This window comes from Rhea pennata, unplaced genomic scaffold, assembly GCF_028389875.1.
Source record: "Rhea pennata isolate bPtePen1 unplaced genomic scaffold, bPtePen1.pri scaffold_32, whole genome shotgun sequence".
In the NCBI taxonomy this organism is placed as follows: domain Eukaryota; kingdom Metazoa; phylum Chordata; class Aves; order Rheiformes; family Rheidae; genus Rhea; species Rhea pennata.
Genome location: NW_026907679.1, coordinates 2,953,801 through 2,970,457, shown reverse-complemented (window position 1 = coordinate 2,970,457; position 16,657 = coordinate 2,953,801). Strand labels below are relative to the sequence as shown.

Genomic DNA, 16,657 nt, shown 5'->3' with positions numbered 1-16,657 from the left:
AGATTGCTCCTCCTCCTTGGGTCATGCTGGCTTTCAAAGACCAGTTGTGTCCATAATGGACAGGGTAGGGATGCAGCCACCTGCAGCATGTGCAAACTTTCTACCTGCCCTCCTGCTGGCAATGAGATCATTATACGTGCCCTCCTGACAGCCGAGGCAGATGCTGAAGTTTGCATCCTCCCATCAGCCTGTTGTTAATTTGGATGTGCACTGCTCATTCATGAAGCAGAGAAAACCCTCAGTGAAAGATTTACGGCAGGACTTAGAGGAACTGGCTGTTCTCACCAGTTGTAATTCATATGATGGAGCCAGAGCAAGAGGGTGAATTAAATGGTGGCAGGGCAGGGCCCGATCCCTACCCGGGATAAGTAGGCTGTGAGCTATTTGAAGGTGTGCGGTCAGCGCAGCTGGCTCATGGATTGCTCCAGCTCTAGGGTGAGGTGGTGTAGACTTATAGCAGCATCAGAACAAGGGAAATCTCTCACCCACATACAAAGTGCTTTAATGTGCTACAAGAAATATAGGTGAGAACAGGCTGGGAGTGGGCAGAAGCTAGTCTAGTCTCCAGAGTACCTTTTGACACTCTAAAAGTGTCTGTGCTGCATTTTTATTCCTAATCAAGAGACCAAAAAAATACCCCTTTACCTTTCCCAGCATAACCCAAGAGGTTCTCAGGAGCCCTGTAAATCTGCAGCACTGCATAAAGATCTGGCTGCCCAAGAACATAATCCTGTGTAGTTTCTCACTATTTTGTTTTGCCAAAGATGAAATTCCATGAATGAGGTGCAGTGGGGAGCAGTGGGAGGCCACTGAACTTTAATAATTAGCCCATCAGACAGGTTCTTTTCACGCTGATTTCCTGTGGATGGCAAAGGGAAGTCACTGATTATGAGGGCAGTATTCTTGGTTTTCTGATGGCTCTTGATGAAGGAGGCTGTTTTGCAAGAGCTGAGCATTAACACTGGTCAACTACCTCAGTCTGAAAGCATGCAAGCCAAACCTCACTATGGTCCTTGGCAATTTCTCGCCGGAGGAATCTGTGTCACACGTTTGCCCCAGAGAGCAGTACGCATGTGGTCCAGAGGACGAGGACTACGAGCTTCCTCAGCTGATGCTACTCTATCAGTCATCATCTACCTGCAGAGCATGCATCTGTTTGCTCTGTTCCCCAATGGCAGTGGAGACATGCGACTTTCTATTTCTCCTCACTCCTTGTTCCAAATTGTAAACTGCACTCTAAGTCGTGCTAGCACATTTGTGCAGCCATATGGGAAATGGATAAGTAGACATATCTAAGCTAAAAGTACTATTTGATCCAGACACCTTGCTGAAAATGGGCAAAGAGCTCAACACTGCCTTCACTGGCTTATTTAGAAACATCCAGAGTAAACAAAATATCTGTCCTGCTACACACAGGGATAAGAGAGGCAGTAGGGTTTGGAGTAAAAATACCTGCCTGCATAAAACCTGTACATCCATCAAATCCTTATCTGAATGAGGACAAGCTTGAAACTCTCAAATTCAGGCTAACCACACAGACCAGAAGAGGAAACTGAATAAGCGGTCTTGTGTTTGCTAAAGCATTAACTCCTTCTAGTAGTACCCAGGGTGAAGGGATACGTTCCCTTGGAATGGAAGAAGTGTTACTGCAAAACACACTTAGGCTGTTCAGATTAACAACCTTAGATCTGGGTCCTTAGAGTTTAATAATCTAGAACAACCTTGGCATTTATATTTCAACACTTTCCCTCTAATGAATGAGCTTAAAGCATCCCTCAAAGAACTTCCACTGGATGAGACCCAGTGGCATTGTTTGCTTTCAACTCAGCGCTAAGGGTGCAGAGAAGACAAAACCTGAAGCTACATGCCCAGAGAATACTCCAGAGGGAGGGGACACCCAGCAGTGTCACTTGTCTTGGGAATCAATCTGCCGCTTACACAGCTTTCGCAAAGCATTTTGCATGTCCTCATTCCTAAAGGTATAGATAAGGGGGTTCATCAGAGGGGTGATGGCCGTGAAGAAAACGGACACAACTTTGTCTGCAGCTAAACTCCTGGCTGGCCTGAGATAGATGAAAATGCAGTGTCCCAGGAAAAGCGTCACCACTGTCAGGTGAGCAGCACAGGTCGATAACGCCTTGTGTTGCCCTTCCGAGAGATGGTTCCTCAGTGAGATCAAGATGATCACGTAGGAAGTCACCAGCACCAGGAAGCAGACCACAGAGATGAGGCCTGAGTTGGAGACAATGAGCATTTCTAAGACATGGGTGTTTGTGCAGGCCAACTTAATGACCAAGGGGACATCACAAAAGAAGTTGTCAATGGCACTGGGACCACAGTATGGGAGATTGAGGGTCAGGGCAGTGAGAGACACAGAATGTATCAGCCCTCCCATCCACATGACCGTGGCCATTTGGAGGCACATCTTCCAGCTCATGATGGTGCCATAACGCATGGGGTTGCAGATGGCTATGTAACGATCATAGGCCATGATGGTGAGGAGGAAGATCTCTGTACAGGCAAAGAGGTGGAGGAAGAACATCTGGGCCACACACTCCTCAAAGGAGATGCTCTTCTTGTCCACCAGGAAGTCAGCCAGCATCTTGGGCATCACCACTGAGGAGTGGCAGATGTCAATGATGGAGAGGTTGCTGAGGAAGAAGTACATAGGACTGTGCAGATGCTGGTCAAGTGCAATTGTGAAGATGATGAGACTGTTGCCCAAAATAATCAGCACGTAGATAACCACGAAGAAGGTGAAGAGGATCAGCTCTGCCACATGGCTGGTGGTGAGTCCTGAGAGGAAGAAGTTACTCACCATCGTGTGATTCTGCCACATCGTGTTTACGGCTGTGTTGCACCTAGGAGAAAGGACACAGTGAAAGGAGAATCGAGTTTATGGTATGAGAAGACAGAACATGATGGCGATCATACAAACTTGAGCTATATGGAGGAATAAAGACAGAACAGGGCGAAGCCTCGAAGTTTCACCCAAAAGGTGATGCCTAATATTAGCAGCAGAATTCAAGTGTGAATGCCAAGCGAGTCCTGGAACAGGCTTTCAAGGGAGACTCTGCGATTTCTTCAGTTTCCAGACAATGCAATGCAAGCTGACCTACTTCTCTGACTTACTCAGGAGCTATCAGAGAGCAGAAAGATTTGCCTCCCTGTGGAATGTATCTCAGGAGCCATCGTTCCTGATTTCAGGAGTCTGGTTTACGTTACCTGTCTGCAACTGTCAGACATAAAATGGATGAATCTGTGCCTACAGATATTCCTCCTCCTTCCCTGTAGAAGAAATCAAATGACTGGTAGAAGGCTTCTGTGTTGGTCATTACAGTTTAGTGAGATGGCATCTGAATAGACTTTAGGGAAGTCACTGCTGACTTCTTCATAGATCTCATAGACTGGGGAAGTAGGCTTTCACTAAAAGATCATTTTTAAGACCCTAGACACTTGTTTGTTGCTGCTGTTTGTTAAGTCTTGTCTGGTTTTCCAACCCCCTCCCTAAGCTGGTGTAAGAACACCCAGCACAGTCCCTGAGAGTGGTATGACTCCTTCTTTTCCTGCTAGATAGCTTTCTGCAAATTCATTTGAGTGTGCAGTTCACTTTCCCAGCTGTGACTTTGCTTGGGGAGAACAGATTCACCTGTTTTTCAGTCAGGAACCAGCCAGGAACCTTAGCTGCTTGATATCTGCTCTTTTTAGGAGGGATCAAGCAATGCAACACCTGCAGGCACAAATTCAGTCACCTTGAATATCTGTGTCCGTTCCATATTCCAGTGTTTGTGTGATTTTATTTTCATTTTGAAATGCAAATTTAAAAATTTTGGCAAAATCATTGAAAGTACACAGACACAAACACAAAATCTTGTCTTTGGAATAGCAGTGAGATGAGAGGACATCGTATAGGAACCCTGTCCGACAAAGGAGAAAGCTTGTTTACAGTGCATGGTTCAAGAGCGTGGCAGAAATAATCATATGGAAATGGCAGGACATGTCAAAGCTCCACAGTCTGCTAGGATGAAGCCCCCTCTGAGCAGGAACCCAGGGTTCTTGTATTTGGAAATCAGTGCCTCTGTGGTTTCCTTGCTGTTGAGATGCTGAGCTTCTGAGAACAGCGCTAACCAAGCACCGGAAAGATAGTTACACTTCTAACAACATGTAGATGCTCCAGAAATGGCTGAATACCCCAGAAGTGGTCTGCAGCTGTTACAGGTGGAGGCACAAGCTTGTAGAATGTAGATTTGCATTAGTATTTTCACCTGTTACAACTCCCATGACTATTTTCATAGGGCTCTGAAGTTGCCAAGGACATGCATAGAGGCTCCCATCTTCATTTAGAGTCTACTGAGAGACAGACATTGATGTCTCCAAAGATTCAGATGCCTGATTTTCTCCTGTACTGAAGATTTTACAAAAATAACTGAAAAGTAACCAAGCAGAAGTGTTGTTCTCCTTCCAGTCGATGCCTCAGCCCCTTCTCCCTGCAACACACCCCAAATGAAAGAGAGTAGGGAGGAAAGGTGAGCTTACTTATGTTGTTTCCAGGGGTGTCCAGAAAAAGAATGATTGAGAGTTGCATTCCAGGGTGTTTTCTCCATAAAAGAAAAAGTAAATTTTGATCAAAAAAATGGAGATGGATAAACAGATTTCTTCCTTTCTATCGCTGTCCATAAATTCCTCTAGCCAGAGGCACTGATAATTCCTGCAACGGCACAAGCAGGGTTTCCTTTGGCTTGGATTGTGTTTTGTTTTCTGGTCCCTCCCAAGTTATCTTGAGCAGATGGTCCCCTTGTACTGGAAGATCATCCTGATATTTAACCAGTGCAAGCCTTTACTTTATATGTGTGTGTGTGTGTGTATACATACATACACACACATATATATATATATACACGTATATATGTAATAGAAACAAAAATAAAAACAACTTCTCGATTGATTGCCCTATGAACAATGCAAAAATCAAAATAGAAACTGAACTTCCTGACTGCTTCCAAAGCATTCCCGCCAATATGAAGAAGACATGCCCTGAAATCAGAAGTTAAAGCTCAACACTGACAAGATAAACCGGGAGGTAGAGGTGACTTACACCTTCAGCCCTCCCCCGTAACGGCTAGTTCTGGAGAGCAAGAGCTTGTGGTACTCAATTGCTCTCAACACCAAACACAGAACCTTTCGTGCTGTGATGAAATCAGAGAGAACTGGCAGAGCTTGGGCTGTGTGCTTTTCTGAAAGACAGATTTAGAGCTCAAGGAATGTTAAACTCATGCCTTGTGAGAGAGTCACAAAGGGATTCATTAAATCCTCCCAGGTCGTTGACAGTATGAGCTTTGGAAGAGATGTAATAAGTCCCTTGGGAGCAGAACTGTGGGTCCGGTTAGTCTCCCAGCAGATCTGTGTGGCTATGGGAGCTCACACAGTTGTTCAAAGTCCATTTCAGTGGCCTTTGGAAACAAAGAAGAAGTGTTCACCCATGCCACATAACTCCCTTTGCCTTCTTAAAGATGTTCTTAGTGAACTACTACCAACTTTGCACGCTGGGAGAGTAGAAGGCAGCCCATGAGTTCTGCCAAGATGCCTTGGACTTAGGAAAGAGACCACAAGCTCAGTGTGGAAGAAGGCCTCTGAGTAAGAGCTGCCATGCTGAAAATCTGCACACTGCAACTCTTGCAAACTGAGTGACCCAATGTTCTGATGGAGAGCTGACAAAGGATTACTGCTTCAGGCATTCATCTTAAGGGATCTCCCTTAAAAAGAGAGAAATATTAATAAACGATATGCCTGCTGAATGGAATTCAAGCGTTGTTTCTTATCTCCTTGAGACAGTGATAAAAAATCAAGTAGGGACAGGATTATTTTCTACAGTTCTTCACGTGCATCTTTAGCTGCTCCGTCAGTAAGAATTCTGGAATTTTAGAAGAGCTTTAGAGTGGTGAGGCGGAAAAGGGGAAGACCAGGCAGAGGAATTACGGAAGCCTCAGCTTCCTAAAATCTTATCTCAAAATGAAACCTTGCACATTGCTTTGAACGCCTTTCCAGAGAAAAGGTAAAAAGTGACGTATTTTGTATGATAACTTCATCTTGGAAGAAACCCTTTTAAAAATATTTCTCAGTGAGCAAGAGAGTTCAAACACAGGTTGGTAAGCGTGGCCTGCAGGTCACAAACTGAGGTACCAGGGTCGTCTGCGCAGAAAGAGGTCAGATGCTGATTTGTCACAATGAAATTTACCTGTTGTTGACAAAGCTGAAAACCAGCAGCTGCCCCTGGAAAGTGCAGCTGCTTTTGCTCTAGCTTTTATTTCTCCTCTGTGGCTCCCTTTCTCCTCATTAGCTTGGGGAGTGCCCACATCGTGTACTCATTTCCCAGGATGTAGATTATGGGATTTAGCAAAAGGTGATGGTTGTTTTAAGACCAATATCACAGTGCCCTCAGTGATGCTGGTGCAAGGGCAGGAGTAAATGAAGATGCAGTACCCCAGAAAGAGCCTTACATCCATAAGCAGAAGCGCTGAGGGCCTTGTGCAAACCTTTGGACAGATGTTTCTTCAGCAAGACTAGGAGGATGCCATAAAAGGCCAGTGGGACCATGAAGCAAGTATAGAGGAGCTCAGAGCTGGAGATTATCAGTGTCTCAATAATGTAGGCTTTTGTGCAAGCTAGCTTGATCACCACCAGCTCCTCACAGATCAAGCTGTCAAATTCTGTGAAGCAGGGCAATTTGATCATAATTCTAGTCAGGCTGTAGAGGATCCCTGTTCCCGTGCACACAGCCCCTGCCAGCTGAAGTGCGTAGGGTTGCAGATGGTGCCATAGCCATCATTGGCCTGCTGTCATTGGCCGTTACAGCAAGGAGGCAGATTTCTATACAGACAGAGATGATGGCGGAAATGTGGGCCATGCATCCTTCCAAAGAGATGATTTCCTCTGCACAGAAGTGGTCACCCAACATTTCAGGCTCTGTAACAAATGAATGCTGGATGTAGGGAAGAAAGGGTTGGTGAGGGAGAGGCATGCAGCTATGAGAAACTATCACTCATGGGCAATGGACAGCATTACGAGGAGGTTGCCAGCCAGAGTCATGAGGTGCAGAGGCAGAAACACCACAGGGAGGATCTTTAGTGCCGACAAGCTTGGAAGGGCACACCAGTGTGGCCAGCTCACAAGGGCTTTGGGGGTGTCAGGTCTCCCTGATGGCCTGAGGAGGCTACAGAGTGGTGCACCTCTCCATGCTACGCCCGTTGCCTTGGTCTTCTTGGCAAACAGGCATTCCGGGGTCCCACCACGCCTGCCTTCTCCATCATGGCTTTCTTCAGGCCTCCAGGCTAAGAGGTTCTTCCTCCAGTGTGGCAAAGATGTCTTCCTCCCCCTGAGGAAGGCTTCTAGTCTTCCCTCAAAGGCATCTCATTCTGGCATCCCCCCATGAGTCCTGCTGCATGTTCCAGAGGAGATAGCTCTTGGCCTTGCTCATTAGACCTTTCCCTTCCAGGACACACATACAGAGCCTCCTCCAGGGTGGTGCAGCAGGTCCCACCTATGCCACTGAACCCTCTCAGATTCCTCTGGCTCCTCAAAGACTTCCCCTAAGATCTCCGAGGGTTCATCTCAGTTTTCCTCCAGAGTCTCCTGCACAGCACCACAAAGAGCAAATTCAGCTGTGCTGCAGAGGAGAGGATGAGCCCCCAAACTTCCTTGAAGGACTAGGATGTGAAGACCGAGGCATCAAGATATTTCTTGCCCTGATGGCTCCAATCAGCTTGCTCAGGACAAGGCAGCTGTCTCCAGGCACCCATGGGCTCATGCCCTAGCCCCAGGGTGAGCTCCCTCCCTCCATGGAGAGCAAGCGGCTGCTCAGCACCACAGCCCCTCGCCTACTAAGGCTACATACCCACAAATGATCTCCTCACTCAGCGCAAACAGATCAAACTCCTGCCTCTTGGCATTAAGAGCTCACTCACCACAGAGAAGAGGGCATCGAGAGAGATGCGAGGAACTGGGACTTGTGCTGAGAGGACAGGTCCATGGTGGGCATGCAAGGTGGGAGGGAAGCTGCTGTTAGAGCTAGCAGGACTTCTTAAGAGGGGGCTGGAGGTGGTCAAGGGCAGAGGGAGGAACAGGCTAGACATAGGACTTGTGATGGAGAAGTGGCAGTGGGCATGGGAGGCAGCGTCAGGCAGTGTCCAAGTGCGGAGCATCAGGCACAGGCCCTTGACAAGCAGGCAAAGCACGGCAGGGAGTAGCCTCAGCACCACAGCGGGGCAGAGAAGGTGCAAAGCAAGGTCAGGAGGTAAGGCCGGACGAAGGCAGGAAGGGGTCTGTGTTCTAAATGGAGGTGCAGCTGCTGAGTGTTCCCATCAGTGGGTGTGCTGATACGCAGGCACTGGTGCCCTGAGATGTTCTTCGATAAAGCCCTGCTTGGTAGCCATCGATAGCCCTGCTGCCTGCGCGTGGGTGCGTTTCTGCCCAAGGGAGGCCTCCAGAGAGCCTGCAGAGCCTTGGCTGCAGCCATCTGTGTGCCAGCTGCGAAGCCTGGCAAACTGGCGGGGGTCTGGGAGGCTCCACCTCTTCTGCTGCCCTGCGGCACTGGGACAGCATTGACGGGTGACAGCACAGTGACATCGGGGACCTGGAGCCATGCCGTAGTTTCCCCTGCCAGGGGCCTGCTGGCCCAGCATTGGCACGTGGCACAAGGCCCCTGGGGTGCCAGGCCTCATGCAGCCCCTGTCGTCAGGACACCAGGGCAGCTTCGCCTCTCCTTGCATGGCCATGCATCTCCTGTGGGTGGCCAGGAAAGCCTGCTGGGCTCCTTTCTCTGTGTTCCTGTGCACCAGGGTGCCCTTGTCACTGCGGAAAGGACAAGAGTCTGGCCACAGCCTGATACAGCGAAGTGGCTTCTCCCACAGCTCCACAAGCAGCCACGTAGATGAGCAGAGCTGGATAGTGTACCAGCAGCTGGGCAGGGGGGATCTGCTGGCAGAGGTGGGTGTGCTGGAGGTAAGGGGCGAGCTAAGTTCTTCTAAGCACCACAGCATGGCCTCAGGTGCCATGGGTGCAGGTTCCTCTGCCTGCGTGCCTCACAGCAGCAGTGCCAAGGCCCTAGCTGCATGTGTTCAGGCCCAGAGAGCAGCAGGTCCAGGAAAGCAGCGCTTTCTTCTTAATGCATGTTCACCATGAGGACAACCTCTTGAAGGTTGCACAGTGGTTACTGTGGCTGTCAGTACAAATACCAGGCCCTGAGATTGCTGCTGCCAGGCCTCCCAGCTGTGGGCGTAGTCAGTTTGAATCCGTGTGCCTAGGATTTTCCAGAAGATCAGAACCTAATCACATCTCTGTAATAGGCTCATGAAGCAAACACTTTCTGACTGACCAGCTGCCTTCAAGTCTGTTGAAGATACTCTACTCATGGAGCTAGGAGAGAGTCACCGGTGTGCTTAGGTGCCTGGGTGAGATAGAACTCAATTCAATGCTCACATTATAGCCCCCAACATCCGTGTGGGTGACCAGAGATCGAAAAGCTGTTGTCCCAACCAACCTGGTGATGCACACAGGAGGAGGTTCATCTGGTTAATTGATAAAGCCTTTTGTGAACAACATTGTCCTGGCTTCCACCTCTCCACCTCCCTTGATAGCATCAGTGAAAGGAAATGGCAGTGAGCAAGGCTCTGGAAGCACAAAGGCTTGAGCTGATTCTGGAGCTGGAGCTTGTAGGAAAGTTCTGATTTTCCAAGCATCCTGAGCAGTGCTGGGAGTGGTTGGCAGAGGCACCGTTCACCTCAGTCAGCCTCTCTACTAAACCCAGCACTCAGCCCCCTCACAGCTTGTCAGGAGGTTTCTGAGGCCTTGCACATGCACCACTGCCTGTGTGCATACCACCGTGTTGGGCAGCTAGTTGCACACCTGTCCAGGAGTTGGACAAGACATCGTCCTGGGCATGTCTGGTGTCTTTTCAGGAGATTCAGCTGCAGATGCACAGAGCTATTTTCGCATTGTAACTGTGCCACTGTCAGGATGCAGCAAGGGCCAGTTGCTCCCCTCAGGACTGGGAGCTGGGAGCCAAAGACTGTCACATGACTGGCATGGGGGGGACAGCAGCAGCCAGGGCCCCATCCCACTGTACCCACCTGAGGTGAGTGAAGCTGGCCCAGACACTGTAGCCAGGTTCAAGCACGTGTCCAGATATTCTGGAGTGTTCATGGTGATGTGACAGGCGATGAAACACAGAGAACCTTTTCCAGTACCTGGCCACCTGGCCTGTAGTTTCTAACCAACTCACCTAACCCCTGCCAAGCCCAGGGTGTGCTCCACACAGGTTTGACAGATACTGTGCTCTGGGATCTTCCAGGGTCTTGTGCAGAAGAGAGGCCATGCAAGGCTGGCCTTTCCCCTCCATCGGGATATAGAGACATGCTGAAGAATGGAGCTGGCCACAGACCACCTCACAGCTGTTGTGTGTGGTGTGCGGTCAATGCTGGAAGGGCTTGTCTGGGACAATGATCACGGAGTAGCTTCAACAGTGTGTGCATATGTACGGAGAAGAATCTACGGGAGATCTGACAAAAAGTCAGTCTGGCAGAGTGCGTGATTGCAGCTCCAGAGTGTGTTCTCTGCACACTGACCAAACTTCTGTCAAGGTCAGACATGCATATTCCATTTCATCAACAATGTCAAGCTCCTTCACAGCCAGTAGCTGCTCCAGCTGAGCACAGCTGAGATAAGGAAAGAGTTCTAGTAGATTTAAGGTGCCTGTAGGGTACAACAAGCTGAGTCCCACCTTGGTTTCTGACTTGTGCTTCCAGCAACCTCCCATCAGTGACGTTCCCAGGCAGCTCCCAGGGCTACCCAAGTAGTTTGGAGTGTAAGTCTTCTATTAAATCTATCCTGATTTAATGGAGTACCCACACTATGCCAGTATCCAACCCTCCTTTTTCTGCCTTGTGGTCACAGCACACAGCACAGGGAAGAACATGGGCTCTTCTCCTCTGTGCTCACCATGTCTTGGTGCCTTTCTCAGGAGACCTGCATTTCCTCTGCTGTCACACTGCCATTCACATGCAGTAGCTGCCTGCTGGCATTTCTCCCCACCCAGCCCAGCTCTGCCCCCACCTGTTCCCACCTCCTCTGCCCTCTCCCCAGCCCACCCCGCAGAGCAGCTCAAGATGAGGGAGACCCACTGCAGTGCCTGCTACAGGGAGCTGCAGAGCACTGGATGCTTACCACACAGCCCAGGCACTCTGAAGAGCACAGCAGCTCCTGGGCGGCAAGGAGGGGTGTCGGCCTTCCCATCAGCCCCAGGGCTGAGGGCCAGCAGTGGCACAAGGAAATGGAGGCCAGTCACTCCATGTCTCCATTGATTCCATGACAAGGAGATCCTTAACACTGGTTGTCTGCAGACCCTCTGACCAGCCATCCTGGGCCCGAGGTGCCTCAGGCAGCTGCAGTGACACAGCAGCCTGCCCTGGACTGACAAACATAGCAACAGGTTTTCATTTATTCCTCCCCACAAGCACACGATTGCTCCCTTGCTCTTCTCTACAGGCATCCTTGCTCCCCAGAGAGCCATTTCTCAGATCAGTGTGTGCATGCTGGCCTGGTCAGCCATTCCTGCACCCCTCCCCTGGGCTCTGCATAGGCCCTGGTCTGCCGGTGCTGCTCTGCAGGGCGAGCGGGCTGTGAGGCCCCAGGGTGACTCTGCCTTGGCAACGCTGATCAGGGCAGAGGCTATTGGACCAGCATCACTGCATCTGACAACCTCCTGACCAGGGTCTGTGGCTGTGGAGGATGGATGGAGCAATCACAGGGCATTGCACATTGCTCAGGATGTGTTCAGAGGTGTCACTAGACCCAGCCCACTCCCTCTCCTCAGGGACATGTGCGGCATTCCTTGCTTTGGCCCTTCACATTTGCTTTACTCTGCCTGGTTTTGAGAATCTCTTCTCACTGCCCATTCCAGGCACACACTGCCCCTGGAGATGCCCTGTGCTCTCTGGGTGACTCCATATTCCCTTGCAGTAGAACGGCCATCTGTCACAAGCTCTCCAATTTGTGGGACAGTCCCCAGCACACACCTCTTGATCACTCACCCTTTCCAGGCACCCTGGACACTCACAAGTGACAGCTAAATCCAGCCCTCATTCCCACACACATCACCCAAAAGAGATGATGCCCCTAAGCCCATGGAAAATGTAAGCACAACAACAGGGCCTTTTTGGGTGTAATTCCCTGAGCAGACTCTTGGCTCTATCTCTGGGAAAAGACTCCAGCAATCGGACACAGTAGTAAGAAGACCCTCTTTTATTAAAGAGATGCTACTTGGGGGGCCAGCTCTGACACAGTGATAGGCTGATCTACAGAAGGCCTCTGGGTGAGAAAGACAAGGTTTCTGCTTGCATAAATGTGGGAGGAATTCAGACATCTCTCCACAAACATGACTATCACAGACAGACCTCCCAAAGCACAAGAGATGCTGGAGATGAACTGGGAATCAGTTGTGAGGAGAGATGGGCAGCTCATTGCTGCTCAACTAGTACCATCTGGATCAGTTTCCTCAGTGCCTGCTGGAGCTCCTTGTTCCTCATGCTGTAGATGAGGGGGTTTACTGTTGGAGGCACCACTGCGTACAGAACAGCCAGCACCAAATCCAGAACTGGGGAGGAGATGGAGGAGCGCCTCAGGTAGGCAAATATGACGGTGCTGAGAAACAGGGAGACCACAGCCAGGTGTGGGAGGCACATGGAAAAGGCTTTTTGCCGGCCCTGCTCAGAGGGAATCCTCAGCACAGCAATGAAGATCTGCACATAGGACAGCACAATGAAAATGAAACATCCAAACACTAAACAGCTAATAATACCAAGAAGCTCAACTCCCCTGAGGTAGGAGTCTGCACAGGAGAGCTTGAGGATCTGGGAAATTTCACAGAAGAACTGGTCCACTGTGTTGCCTTGGCAGAGTGGTAGTGAAAATGTGTTTCCAGTGTGCAGGAGAGCATTGAGAAACCCCCTGGCCCAGGCAGCTGCTGCCATTCTGACACATGCTCTGCTGTCCATGATTGTGCCATAGTGCAGGGGTCTGCATATGGCAACATAGCGGTCGTAGGCCATGACAGTGAGGAGAGAATACTCTGCTGAAAACAAGAAGAAAACCAGGAAGACCTGGGCAGCACATCCTGAGTAGGAAATGGCCCTCGTGTTCCAGAGGGAATTGGCCATGGATTTAGGGACAGTGGTGGAGATGGAGCCAAGGTCGAGGATGGAGAGGTTGAGGAGGAAGAAGTACATGGGGGTGTGGAGGCGGTGGTCACAGGCTACGGCTGTGATGATGAGGCCGTTGCCCAGGAGAGCAGCCAGGTAGATGCCCAGGAAGAGCAAGTAGTGCAAGAGCTGCAGCTCCCGGGTGTCAGTGTACACCAGGAGGAGGAACTCAGCGAGGGAGCTGCTGTTGGACATTTTGCACCTCCTGAGCTTGCAGGATTGTCCAAGGAAGAACAGATAGACACAAATTAGGACACACTTCTCTGAGCAAAGCTCTTTCAACCACCCCCCCCCGCCCCCGAACACACACACATTAGCACTCCCCATCTCAGCAGCACCATCACTGAGCTCCATGGCTTAAACTCTGGTTTGTGCTGGCTGAGTTTGCCATGAGGAGCAGCGGCCTTTGCCCATGGGCTCCCGAGGAGTCAGCCCTGACCTACAGCACTGCCTACATGGGAACAGATGTGACTAAGATTTATATTCCGAGTTCCAGTCAAATTTAATCCACTCCATTCTAAACAATGTAGGTTCATGAAGAGTTTTAAGGCTTTTTTTTTGGTTTGTTTTCTTTAGCTGACTTTGACCCTGTCACACCGGAGGAGGATTCTTGGAGGTAGAAATCATCCACACTTCTGCTGCACTCAGAATGACCATTTCTGATTCCAGAGAGGCAAAAGGATTCACTCTGGCTTTGGTGTAGAGGGAGGAGCGCTGGCTTGTTCCCAGGTGCCCTCTGCCCCCATCTCAGAGGTGGAGAACAATTGCAAAAGAGTTTTTCATGTTACCAAAAAGGGAATGGCACTGTGGAGAGCAGAGAAATCCACTTCCAAAGTGCCCACCAGCACTCTTTCAGAGGGTATGTGTGTGTGTGTGTTGGGGGGGGGGGATATTCAGCCCTCCCCTTCTGGCCAGCAACACATCGTTGCTCCTTCCAGCTGCCCACATCCAGCCTCCCAGTAGCATTTCCATGTTCTTAGGATCTAGGTGCTTCTCCCTAAGGCACCTAGGTTACACCCAACTGCAAAGGGAGAGCTGTGCCCTTCTGGAGGGCAGCTTGCAGCCCAGCCAGACACCCAAGAGAAATGGCTCAATGTCCTAAGGGTGTTGAGGATGTTCAGAAGAGAGAGTTGCCTCCTTTCTGGGCAACTGCATTGTCCAGAGCCCCAAAGGTTAGAGGGGGACTTCTGCATCTCACTGTCAAAGACATATCTTCATGACAGGTGCCACATGGTCGGTGTCTGAACTGCATCAACACCCACCCCCCCATGCCTAGAGCGCCCAAGGGGAAGGACAAGGGCAGCATGGGCAGGTAGGAAAGAAACAGGGAGCAACGTCATGGTATTTGTGCAAGGGAGGCAGGGACAGGGAGGAACAGAGAGACACTCAGGAGTGTCACTTCTGGATGTCTGACTGCTGAGGAAATGACTCATGTCCTGTACCCCATATCCAGGAGGGAAGACAGCTGTATTGGGTGGGAGAGGAGAGGCGGCACTGGAGTGGATAGTTTCCTCTCACACTTTGGCCATGGCTCTGCTGCCTAAACCCATCCCTGCAGGGAGCTGTGTCTCTGTTCCCACGTCTCTCCTCTCTCAGTGATCACAGACCCCATCCCACCTGCTGAGCATTCAGCTCTGCCCTGCAGAAAGCTCCCAGAGGCAGGGCACTGTCCAGGGGCACCTCCAGGTTTGTAGGAGGTAAGGAGCAGGTGAAGCAAACGTAGCTGAGGCTCGAAAGGTGCTGCTGACTCTCACTGTAGGCTTCAGGGTGGATGAAAGCATTTGCCAAGTCCCTCCCAGAACTGCTCCTCTCTCAGTGCCACTGTCCTGCAGCCTCAGTCCCCTGTCTAAACCTGACAGATCCAATCCCATTTCACCCCACCCAAACAGAAAATAACTGAAAGCACCAACTCATGAAAGCACCTTCTCTTTTAGCTCTCCCCTGCCTTGGCATTACTGCTGAAAAGTCACCTCTGGGTATGACCCCTAGCCCTGTTGCATGCACTAGCCTCTCCATGGGAGAAAGCACCTGTCCTACCAGGGGTCCCTCCTTTCACCCATAGCTTTCACCCTGCAGCATTGTGTGGAGCCCCCAGGCAGGCTGAGTGCTGACCCTCGCAGGCAGCAGAGTCCCTGCCCCAGGCACACAGAACCCTGGGGTTCAGAGACTCTACTCTGAAGGACAGTCCATGCCCACCTGGGTGCACAGCCAGGCTTCACACCGCTGCAGCCATCCTTCAAGAAAGGAGCAGGGTGATGTGTCCCTCGGACCTCTCTTCCTTCCTCTGGCAGGGAATCCTTGCTCTGAAGCATCTCCCCATCCTCCACACTCACGGGATGGGATGGGCTTAGAAGACTCCCCCAGGAAACACAGGAGCATTGCCCTGTAGCCAGAGACTTACCATGCAAAAGGCTGTGAAGATTTCTCCCACAAGGAGCTCTCCTCCGGCCTCTCACTCTGCACTGCCTCTCACTTCCGTCTTCTCTCATCTCATTTCCTCAGCAGCAGCAGGCAGTGCCCAGAGTCCTGCTGCTCTTTGCAGAGGAGCTGTCTCTGGACACAGCCATCTCTCAGCAGTGCTGCCAGGCTGCCATGAGCAACCTCTGTCCCCAAAACTGGCCTCAGCACAGGACCAGCTGAAGGCAGGAGTTGTTCTGTCCCTTGTGCTTCTTCCTCCTGGGAGATGTTCCCTCAAGTAGGCTAAAATAATCACCTGTATTCCCTTTCTAAAGAGGGCAGAGAGACTGATTCCAACATTGCCATCTATTTCATCAGAGGATGGCAGTCTATGGTAAGTGGAAATGTCCTCATCTGGAAGCTCCTAGTTCCATCTCCTAACTAGGCAGGACACCCAGAAAGGGATAAGAAGGGAGTTCACTGACACATGGTTCAGTCAATCTCGGCATCACATCCTGGTTTTGAAGACCCTGCGTTGCATTTAGATTCAGATCCCCTATCCCTACCGTTAACTCCACAAGCACACAGGAGGTAGGATTCCCCTTGCCAAAACTGAAGGGAGCACAGCACAGAGGTCTGCATGCGAGCTCCTTGTCTAAGCTCCCGTTCTAATCACTGAAGATGGAGGCTGGGAGTCAGCTGCTCACACACAAAGACTTGGTGACAGCTGAAGAGACAGAGGTCATCCCAGGCATGTGCCAGTGTCTGCTTGCTCTGATGGAGTGACTGGGAGCCCTGAATCCTCCTAGAACATCAGGTGGGGGCCAGGTGGCAAAATATCTTGGTCATCTGCAATGATGCTATGAAGCTGAGACTAATGAAAATTCCACTGTTAGGAACAGCAGTTCTAGTTCAGTGCAGACACGTGATTTCAAATGGCAGGGGTGTCCAGCACAACCACTTGTCTCTAGCAGATCCACCCTGGGACCTAAAGGAAAACCATGCCCCTT

The 16,657-nt window shown here is 50.5% G+C and overlaps 2 protein-coding genes across 2 annotated transcripts; both read right to left on the bottom strand.

Annotated features, from left to right (window-relative positions):
* Positions 1–1,906: 1,906 nt before the first annotated feature.
* Positions 1,907–2,839, bottom strand: LOC134154624 (olfactory receptor 4E1-like). Its single transcript, XM_062601299.1, has one exon. The coding sequence runs from the start codon at positions 2,837–2,839 to the stop codon at positions 1,907–1,909; it is 933 nt and encodes a 310-aa protein (XP_062457283.1).
* A 9,670-nt stretch (positions 2,840–12,509) lies between these two features.
* LOC134154559 (olfactory receptor 14J1-like) lies at positions 12,510–13,445 on the bottom strand. Its single transcript, XM_062601233.1, has one exon. The coding sequence runs from the start codon at positions 13,443–13,445 to the stop codon at positions 12,510–12,512; it is 936 nt and encodes a 311-aa protein (XP_062457217.1).
* Positions 13,446–16,657: the final 3,212 nt, after the last annotated feature.

What these genes read in the sequence shown, in the direction of transcription:
- LOC134154624 (XM_062601299.1), bottom strand. Translation starts at nt 2,839, where the DNA reads ATGTGGCAGAATCACACGATGGTGAGTAACTTCTTCCTCTCAGGACTC.
- LOC134154559 (XM_062601233.1), bottom strand. Translation starts at nt 13,445, where the DNA reads ATGTCCAACAGCAGCTCCCTCGCTGAGTTCCTCCTCCTGGTGTACACT.